Here is a 10,300-nt window from a genome sequence, read left to right on the forward strand (position 1 = left end):
GAATCTGACATATCGATGTCTTAGATAGGAATTGAAATTCTAGACCCTTCAATTGGTCGTGATATTAAATTATCTTTGAACAAATAAATTGAAAAATGTTTCGTCCACCTGCGTAATGTGGTAACAATCAACATTGCTATTTAAATTCAAGAATTACGGAGTTAAAACAATACCTATTGTGGTTGGATTGTTAAGTTACAATGGTTGATTGTCTGCTTATGTGGGAACAAATAGGCTTGTTTAATAATTGTGTGACATCACAATGATAGTTTTACGTTGTCATAAGTAATGACAGAGGTACTACTGCGATATTCGTTATAATACAGTCGCAGTAAAATGCGTGCCTGTGTTATAATGAAAAGATACTACGTTCGTGAGCTACCGTTGTGGGCCGAGTGGGCGTATGTATCTTGGGCAAGACACTTAACAACAATTACTTCAACCCAGTGGTCACTAATGGGTTGTTTAAATCGTCACCAATAAGTGGTAACTAACTTGTTAAGTAACCTGGCACAAGGTATATGAAACATAGACTGCCGTTTTCCTGCCTTACGAGAATAAATCAGTCACATATGCAGCAACTTATAAGCAGGCAATGTATATATTGCACAAAGATATAAAGTAATCCAACACCAACTTTATATATATGTGTGCATTGTGTATTTAAATGATAATGTGCGAGCAATCCACAATGTGAGGTGCAATGTGCTGTAACACAAATGATACCAATGTTGTTGTTGTTGTTGTGGCTTCAATCCAATATTTGTAAATCTGTTGAATAAAAAGTTTTCATCCATAAAGGCTTAAATACAAATTTATAAGACGTTGAAAAACATCAACGGGCTTAATGCTCAGAGCTCTTGCATAGTAACCAGATAATACTGACTTCAAGGCTTGCTGCCACCATTGTGGGGATATGTGTCCTTGGGCAAGACACTTAACAGTAATTGCTCCAACCCAGTGGTCACTAATGGGTTGTCCAAAATGTTAGCCATACAGAAGTTCAATCAACCACAAAGTTACATACTTATAGGCGGGCACCAGGTGTATGAAATAAAAACCTGTGGTATAACTTAAAAAAATATTCATAATGCTAATTGTTAATAACAATACCTTACCACAATTATCCATTGTGACATCATCAACCAGCACTGTTTGTCGTGAATCTTCTTTCTCGTCAACTTCGATTACGATCTGGAACAAAATTAAGCAGACGGTATATTTCAAAACACAACTACTGATAATAACATCTGGACCAAGTAGATTGTAATGTTATTAAGTTATGTTTTAAGTTTGTACATGTGTTCTACATAGTGTCATTGCTCTATAAAAATAAAGGCAACAAAAAACTCCCAAATTTGGGAAAAAAAGGTTTGAGAACACATGTGGTCTACACTTCTGAAGATAAGTATATTTAGGTTTAAATTGGGATAAATAGGTTAGATTCACCCACCTTAAACTGATCCCCTCGCAACAAATTTATTGGGACCCTCGCTTCGTGCCACATGTTATGACGCCCTCTTCTGGATGACCATATTATCAATCTATGATTTCTATGTTGGTCGTCTTTATGGTAAAGACGCACAGAAACACGAGGTTGCTATGAGAATATAGAAATATTAAATATTGACCAAATTGGGGAGTAATATATATTCTATGTGGGTGTGGTTCTACAGCGCTATCATTCAGACCCCACTAAGAGTAAATATACCACAGATTCTTTTCTATAAGGGTTAGGCACACCATGGAACCAGATCCCAATACCTTGTGGTGTAATGACATATTGAGTCACTTTTAGCAGAGTATTACAGAAATGCTTAGGCAGCCATTCAAAACTGATGTTTCCAAGGTATTAAAATGATTTTCTAAAACAGATCTTCTTGCATTTATGTGTGTATGCTTTTACAGCCATGTTCAAAATATAATCCCACATATTTTACCATTTCTTTCTAGCCATAATAAATTTAATCTCATATGTAGTAGGGCGGGGGAAGATGGGACACCTTTAGCGCATAATATCCAAATAACCTGATCGTGTTTTAAACAATTAACTACGATCTATGGGAATTGTGGGGATACGATTTTATAATTCTTTGAATGTTCTTTGTTTACTACCAAATGGGACGAGAAAATAGAATAAACAGGTATTCCAGTTTGCCCCAGTCTTCTACATTATATAAAACAGAACACCCGTGTTATAACAACTGTTATTGAGGATAAATAAGTTATTTTCCACATACGAACCATTTCATCTGTGAACAGGTATTTAAAATGGATGAGACAAGAGCACGAGTTGGGTGGTAGCAACCATGGGGTGGAAACCTCAAACTTTTGTTCAACCCTTGCTGCATCAAAGTATATCACAAGCCCGTGGTCGGATGGAGGGATATCATGGTAATCGGATATATCATCCATATGCTCAATCTGTGGTGGACATAACTTTATAATGTCTTCCAATACAATTCTGTTCTCTATGGGTGAGGTCCTGCAGTGAGGCATGCTATGGAACCTGGGATTTATGCGATTGGCCCATTACCCCAACACCTAGGGTGCTACCGCATAACCCTCACCAGTTTTTGGAGCTTGTTGCTTTGGGTACGATAACAAAAAATTAAATTAATTAAAACAACAAAGAGAAGGGAATTAGCAGCAAAACAACAGTCGTTAAAACACGCTACGGGTAAAAATTTCTTGACGAAAAGTGTCAAATAAAAGCGTGGTTGCCAAACCTAACACACAATAAACTGAGTGAGTTGTAGTTGATGAAACAATAAAGAGATAAAAATTAGCAAAATGAGTCGTTAAAAGACAGAGATACAAAAATATATTTTGTATTACATCACAATACCCACCATGTCATCATTATGCAGCGACCAATCACATGTTGTCGAATGTGAGGTGTTTGCTGACCTCGTGTGAAAGGAACAACTTAAGTTCGATTTTTGACGTCCTTCAATAAAATATAAGATGTTTATGAAAGTTATATATGGTGTCTACAAAAGTAATGAATTGGTAATGGGTACGAAGCTTGATGCTTTTATACCATTGTGGGCGTATGTGTCTTTGGGCAAGACACTTAATGGCAATTGCTCCAGCCCAGTGGGCACTAATGGGTTGTCAATGGTTTTAAACAAAGAGATTTTACCACCTCTGGTTTACCTTCATAAACAGGAAAGCAACAAAACCACAATTAGAACGCTGGTGGTTTCCAGGGAATCAAAAGGTTTTGCTTAAAGGCAAAGCTATGTTATGTTTAAACGCCGAGACTGCATTCCTGATAGCTTTATATTAATAATAATTATGGTATGTTGCATGCTTAGGAGAACGGGAAAATAATCTCTTTTAAACCAAAGTAGCTGGAAAAAATCCAAGTCCAAAGTTATAGCTATGTACAGAATATTCCGGAATAATTGGAAAATCCACAATAAATATTAGATATCTATGCTTACCAGCATTGCATTGTGGGTAAATTAACTCTGCATGTATTTTATTTAACGCAACCCCTTCGTCTACTTGTTGTCGTGACGATGTCATGCATGGGTGACTACAGTTGTGTGAAGATGTCACAATGCCTATTATTCCAACCTGTTGTGATGTCATCATGGTTATTCCATTGATTAGTTATTACATCATAATTACTTTATACACTGAACAATGAAAATAATATTTGGTAAAAAAGTTAATGTTAATGCAAACTACACCAAATGACACACAATCATTGAACGAATAAATGCAATTTATTTATCCCTACAAGATACCATGTATGTAACTTTGTGGGTGATTGTTTTTATGTATGGCTGACAATATAGGCAACCCATTAGTGACCACTGGGTTGGAGCAATTGCCATTAAGTGTCTTGCCCAAGGACACATACGCCCACAATGGTAGCAGCAACGAGCCTTGAACCCAGAATCTATGGTCCACTAGAGGCGTCCAATATTATATATTATGACATCACACACCCTGTGTCGATCAAACAATGTTGAAACTTGAACAAGTTGAACGACTTCGATCCATTCCATTGTTTGGTTGATTATGATGTCACAACTACTATTTATACGGATATCTCCCTTTGATGACCATGACATCACAAACACCTGTGTGACATCATAGTTATATTTAAGATATATCAACTTTATTTTTCAAATACGATGGGGATAAAGATCAAAACGACAGTCGTTAAACACACTACGAGTAAAAACTATTTAAGTAAAAGTGTAAAAGCGTGGTTGCTGAACCAACTATCGCAGTGTAAGTTAACTCATATTAAGTTGTCTAATCAAAACAAATCGTGTAAAACGACGGTCGATAAAACAATAAAACATCCACCTGCACCAAAGCATCTGGACAATTAATAAGAATCCAGAATCGAACGATAATACCCATTGTTGTCCCTTCTAGAACAGGTGACAGAATAACAGCCTCTGATTGGTTGTCGCCACCCATGTGACCCAACATTACAGCGGTTTCTGGGAATATCAAGAATCAGCTTTTTCACACGTTTTATATTTTCTTCGCTGTTTTAAATAACATAATCTTCATTATCATATTCGAAGAGATAAATATTATTTATATGTAACTGGGTGATGAAATCATGGTTATGTCTTTACAAAACACATTTTATTTATCTCTTCAAATACATTAGTAAGAACAATAAGAAGAGAACAGCTGCTAAAACAAACAACCAAATAAACAAAATTAACTCGCAATGAGCTGTATTTAAGTAAAACAAAGAGATAAATAAGTTTTTGGCTTGAACAACCCCACCCACCCTCTGCCTCGGCAGGAGCCCTCATCCCCACGCACTCCATATATTTACGAGGTTTCTTGAGCGAATATAACGGAGTAAGACCCTCCATAACCCACCAATCACACGAAAGGTTAAGGTAACTGTCCTCAGTGACGTAACAATGGCTAGCTTCGCCCATTTCTGGAATAAAAACTTTATTTAAACTGGACTAAATAAAAACTTATTTATGGAAACGTGGCGTTTTAGCGCAAAAGTGTTTTGCCCAGACTAACTTAATGTGTTAAAAAATTAATTTTTGATCTTAAAGGATCAACATTTCATCTTCCATGTGAAGAGACATTAACAGGGTTTGCTGTTAAGCATCTTGTTCAAGGACACATATGCTGCATATGCACACAATAAATGAAACTTATTCCGTCTTTTCAGTCACGATTATGAAGAACGGGGGAGTTTAAAAAGCAAACAGACTCGCACGCTTACTGATAAAAAAGAAAGAAAGTTTTAGATAAAATAAGTGACTGTAACACCCTACAGACAATAAATGGCAGCAGCGACGAGCCTCGATCCCAGTACCCAGTTAACTCAATAATATTAACAACACCAAACTTACTTATTGTTTCCTCCCCACCGCTCTCTGGCTCCATCTTATGGCTCCCTTCTACATCATAGTTCGAGGAAAACCAAAGTCTCGTCAATTTTGTTGGAAATATTTGAGTGAGGTTAAAGATGGGGTCAATACAGGGGAATACCCACTAAAAATGGTGAGGGGTTAACAGGGGAAGTACCATAGTTGATACTATATGGGTGAGGTCTAAAATTGAAGAATTGCACCCAATAATTGAACAGAAGAAACTTACAACTACACAACAAAATATAATTGTTTAATTATCTTTTATACTACGGTAGCAAAGATCAAATTAATTAAAACAACGAAGAGAAGGGAATTCACAGCAAAACTACAGTCGTTAAAACACGCTCAGAGTAAAACTACTTTAAAAAAACGGGTCTACCTACTCCACAATTAAAGTTGTTTAGCTCAATAGATGTACAGGTTCATTCTTTATAGTTGTCGCCTGCAGGTCGTGTTTTTAATTTTTTATTGTTAGCCTAAAAATGACCAACAACTCTAGGAGTTTTGCTAAAAACGACCACCACTACATAATTCATTCACTCAACGGATTAATGCAAAAGTTTGGCTAAACTGTAAACCAGTCAACATGTTTCTACTACAAAAACCCCTATTCCGATACACTTACCTTATTTGGTAGTGTCGTCGTGACGTCACCTGCAAATTATAATTTATGCTTAAATAATAAATTAAAATAAATTTGGCCAGAGTTGGTACATTACCCCAAAATCGTCTAAATGCCGTTCAAAAATTGCGCGCTAAGTCCATACAGTTTACTTAAACGTATAAATAACAAATATATATAGTAGGATGGGGTAAGATGGTTCATGTTTTCATTTTCTTTTATCGTCCCATTTGTTAGTAAACAAAGAATATTTGCAGAACTTTATAACCGTTTCCTCAGAACTCTAAAAGAACGTTGCTAATTGTTAAAAACTTGGTTGGGAAATATGGGATATTATGTGCTAACAGTATCCCATCTTACCCCACAGTATTATAAACACAATCACATACAAAACCCACACATCCCAAACCCGCACCTTCAGCTACGTTCGGTATGCGATCGTTATTTGGTAGTGTCTTGGTGACGTCGACTAAAAATCATATTTTATTTAAACAATAAATTAATCAAAGTTTTGACCAGAGTTGGTACATTACCCAAAATCGTCGAAATGTCGTTTCAAAAATGAGCGCTAAGGCCATACACTATACACAAACCAAACGTATAAACAACAGATTTATTGTAGGGTGGGGGAAGATGAGACACTTTTTCATTCTATTTTCTTGTCCCATTAGGTAGTAACAAAGAACATTCAAAGAAATATAAAACCGTATCCTCACGACTCCTGTAGATCGTTGTTAATTGTTTAAAAAAGGATCAGGATATTTGGATATTATGTATTAAAGGTGTCAATCTTACCCGACACTACTATAGTAATATATATATATATACAAAACACACATACACCCCAAACCCGTACCTGTATTAACGTTTGGTATACATACAAGAATAGCCGCTACAAATCCAATAGTTATTACGATTGAAACGATTATTACTGCCGCCTTTTTCGAATTCATCTAGAAAAAGTTTAATAAAATTGATTAAATTCATATCTTTTTGTTTGTTTTTTTTTACACCAAGGCGAGCTACGCTGTAGTGTAAACGCCGTTTTAAAAGAACGAACAAAGAAATATCTACGCTGACTTGCGCTGAACAACGTTGGGTATTAAACACCTGGATTTTACATTGTCCCATTTTCTGCATCGAATTGCAATTGTGACCTTTATATCAGAACAATCACCGGAAACTGGTTTCGCTTCCAATGGTTTTGGATTGTTGGGGTCGTGGAAAATGTTGTGGTTTATGAATAATTTGTTTTAAAACGGATCTTAAAATAAATCCTAAGAAAAAATTGAAGTTGAAAAATGGATTTATTTGTGAATAGTTTTAAAATTGGTTTTTAGTTAAGTTTTGTAAGACTTTGTCAAGGCCACCGCAGTGAGCCTCGAACCCACGCCAATTGCTCCGACCCAGTGGTCACTAATGGGTTGTTTAAATTGCCAGCCATACATAAAATCGATCACCCACAAAGTTACATACGTGGTAACTCATAAGTGGGAACGAGGTGTACGAAAAAGAACACCCATGTTATAACAACTGTCGTTGCCCCACCATGCTAGGATAAACAAGTTACATACGTGGTAACTTATAAGCGGGCACGAGGTGTATGAAACAGAACACCCGTGTTATAACGACTGTATAGTTGTTGCCCCGCAAGGTAATACTTTTCAATGCTATGGGTAATGGTGTATTAACACATTAACAAATGAAGAAATATAAAAACAAAGGTTTACAGTGTAATAATAACGATTGTAAAATACACAACGATTGAAACGTGTTGTACATTCATTGTAACTAAGGAAGCATGAGTCTGAGTGAAAACATCGCACCTTTTACCAACAATGGATACTGTGACGTCAGAAGTAGAATCGTAACAATGACTAAACAATTTACAATATATTGTGGCAAGTTTGTGACGTAGAACAGCAACTAGTTCCTCTGTTGTAAATATTCATCCGCTAAATACACTGGAGCTGGAACACCGTAGTACGTATCGACAATATGAACAAAATGCTGGAATGGAGGGGTTGGTGTTAAAGTTGCTGCTGTAGTGGGGGGGGGGTTAAAGTAGTATAACAGTTTGGGGTAAAATGGAGAAAATAAAACCAGAGAAAAAGGGGAGAGGGTTAAAATGATTGTTTTTATATAATTTTTCATTTTTAAAAGGGGGGTCGCGACCCTCGAAACGTTACACGTGATGTTGTATTTTACTATGGGGCAGCTTAATGTTTAGTTTGGCTGGAAAAGTTAACTTTAATTTATGGGGTAATAGACCATCACATTAAATGTGCCATCACCTGTATATAAACAGTGCGTATGCCCATATACTACTGTTAAGATTAAATTAAATTAAACACCAAACCTGGGTACGCCGCTTTCCTGCAACTTTTGGTGTAAAACCCATGCACGTTCACCATGCAAGGTCCCCTTGGTACCAAACAATACTGCTGCGGATGAATATGTAATTAATATACAAATAATATTTATAATAAGTTTTATTTATGTCTGTGAACACGATAGCGAAGATCAAATTAATTAAAACAACGAAGAGAGAATGAATTAGCAGCAAACGACAGTTGATAAAACACACCTATATTAATAAATAGAAAAATGACTTAATTTTTCTAAAAAAGTTTAAAGTTTATAAAACTTATCAACTTACGCGAATATGATTGAAGAAAAATCTGTAAACCGCTATATTCATCCGCGTACCTGCTTTTGCTGCGGAGTAACACGTAATATTATTGACGTCATAATATAAAATAAATAACAAACACTTATTAAGACGTCACTTACCTGTTTGTGATGTCATAAACACTGCCATTGTGGCGATGATTGCAAATATAACAAACTTCATTGTGACGTAATAATAATTTAATCTTGTAACAATGGAATTCTATTGTTTGTGTTCTCGAGCAAACTCAGTTCTGATTTTTCTAAATTTCGGTTCCACGCCCTTATATACCCCACACTCCTGTTACGTCACACCTCAACATCGCCGCTGTTACGTCACAGACAAAACTTGTAGTTCGAGCGAGACCGCGCGATTTGCCCAAAAAAGCAGAAGTGTTGGTCGCGACGCAGGCATATTGTGACGTCACAGATATTTAATAATGCGTATTATAATCACGTGATGTATTTAAAAGAATAAATAAATATCGTTATATTAGGTTGGGGTAAGATGGTACGCGGTTCATCTTACCCCACAATAGTTTAAGCAGATATGGACGTTTTGGTTGAGCGGTTCATATTTTCCTTCTACCTTTTCTTATTTGGTCGCAAACAAACAATGTTCAAAGAATCATAACCGTATCCTCACGACCCCCATATATACCATATGTTCTAAAACAGCCTTGATTATTGTTAAACACACGATTGGGGAATACGGGATTAAGGTGCGACCGGAAACCATCTTACCCCAACATAACCACTCACCCGCAACATAACATATCCACCCACGCGCGATGTCGTTCCGTCTTCCCCCTGCAAAACAGGAAAGTTAAATATTTCGCGTTTATGCTGCATGGGGGTTACTACTACAATACAAGTACATTCTGCCGTGCAAGGATTTTAAAATCCCCCAAATCCCTTCGGCTGCCTATGCTTGTTAAAACATTCAGTTCCTACGTTGTTTGATCTAGTGCTACGAAAACGCAACAGACAAAAATCAACTCCACCCAATTGTTGTATTAAAGATATATTTCGCTTAATTGGCAGAGTCAGTGTCTTATTGACAAGGAATCGTATTTTTAATAATTTTATCATGCTGCAGAAAAAGCGAAAACACACGAAAACAACAGCAGTAAACTGATTCAAAAATATGACAAACTGCCAAGCCCATGGGTACACTATATAAGTTACTTATATTGAATTGAATTTATGATGAAAAAATAATCACCCAAAGTAACATACATGGTAACTCGTAAGCTGGCACGAGGTGTTAAACCCGTGTGATAACGACTGTCGTTTTCGGCCACGCAAGGGTAAAGCAAGTTACATTCATTCATTCATTCATTCATTCAAAACGACAGTCATTAAAATTTTAAGGAAACTACTTGAGTGAAAGTGTCGTTATAGCACGCATATAGTAAAAGGTCATGATCCTTGAGAAACAATGATATCCATGACCCTTTACAATTGGCACCCATATACGTCATCCGCATGCATTCGTGCATATGGAACATTAATTTCAACGTCATTACGTCATAATCACTTTTATTGTGAAATATAGGACGCTGAAATTAATCAAAACTAATTATAACGGATATTTATAACGGGATGTATTTTTAATTCCATGTGC

General features: G+C 36.2%; 1 protein-coding gene across 3 annotated transcripts in view; it reads right to left on the reverse strand.

The window, feature by feature from the left end:
- Positions 1–10,300, reverse strand: part of LOC100186630 — a 31,745-nt gene that overhangs the window by 395 nt on the left and 21,050 nt on the right. Inside the window, exons 2-15 of one of the 3 annotated variants that reach the window (XM_026838637.1) lie at positions 9,436–9,483; positions 6,860–6,956; positions 6,419–6,472; positions 6,007–6,035; positions 5,361–5,502; positions 4,772–4,930; positions 4,330–4,469; positions 3,963–4,097; positions 3,450–3,585; positions 2,853–2,950; positions 2,245–2,424; positions 1,454–1,600; positions 1,119–1,194; positions 642–771 (exon numbers count right to left, since the gene is read on the reverse strand). In XM_026838637.1, the coding sequence (XP_026694438.1) occupies positions 752–771; positions 1,119–1,194; positions 1,454–1,600; positions 2,245–2,424; positions 2,853–2,950; positions 3,450–3,585; positions 3,963–4,097; positions 4,330–4,469; positions 4,772–4,930; positions 5,361–5,502; positions 6,007–6,035; positions 6,419–6,472; positions 6,860–6,956; positions 9,436–9,483 (1,461 nt within the window). In that variant the 3' untranslated portion in view covers positions 642–751. Of the gene's footprint in view, positions 1–641; positions 772–1,118; positions 1,195–1,453; positions 1,601–2,244; positions 2,425–2,852; positions 2,951–3,449; positions 3,586–3,962; positions 4,098–4,329; positions 4,470–4,771; positions 4,931–5,360; positions 5,503–6,006; positions 6,036–6,418; positions 6,473–6,859; positions 6,957–9,435; positions 9,484–10,300 lie in introns of those variants that run through there. The other 2 variants (XM_026838638.1, XM_026838639.1) reach the window with 2 other exon arrangements.

Source organism: Ciona intestinalis, unplaced genomic scaffold (genome assembly GCF_000224145.3).
Source record: "Ciona intestinalis unplaced genomic scaffold, KH HT000101.2, whole genome shotgun sequence".
Lineage (NCBI taxonomy): Eukaryota > Metazoa > Chordata > Ascidiacea > Phlebobranchia > Cionidae > Ciona > Ciona intestinalis.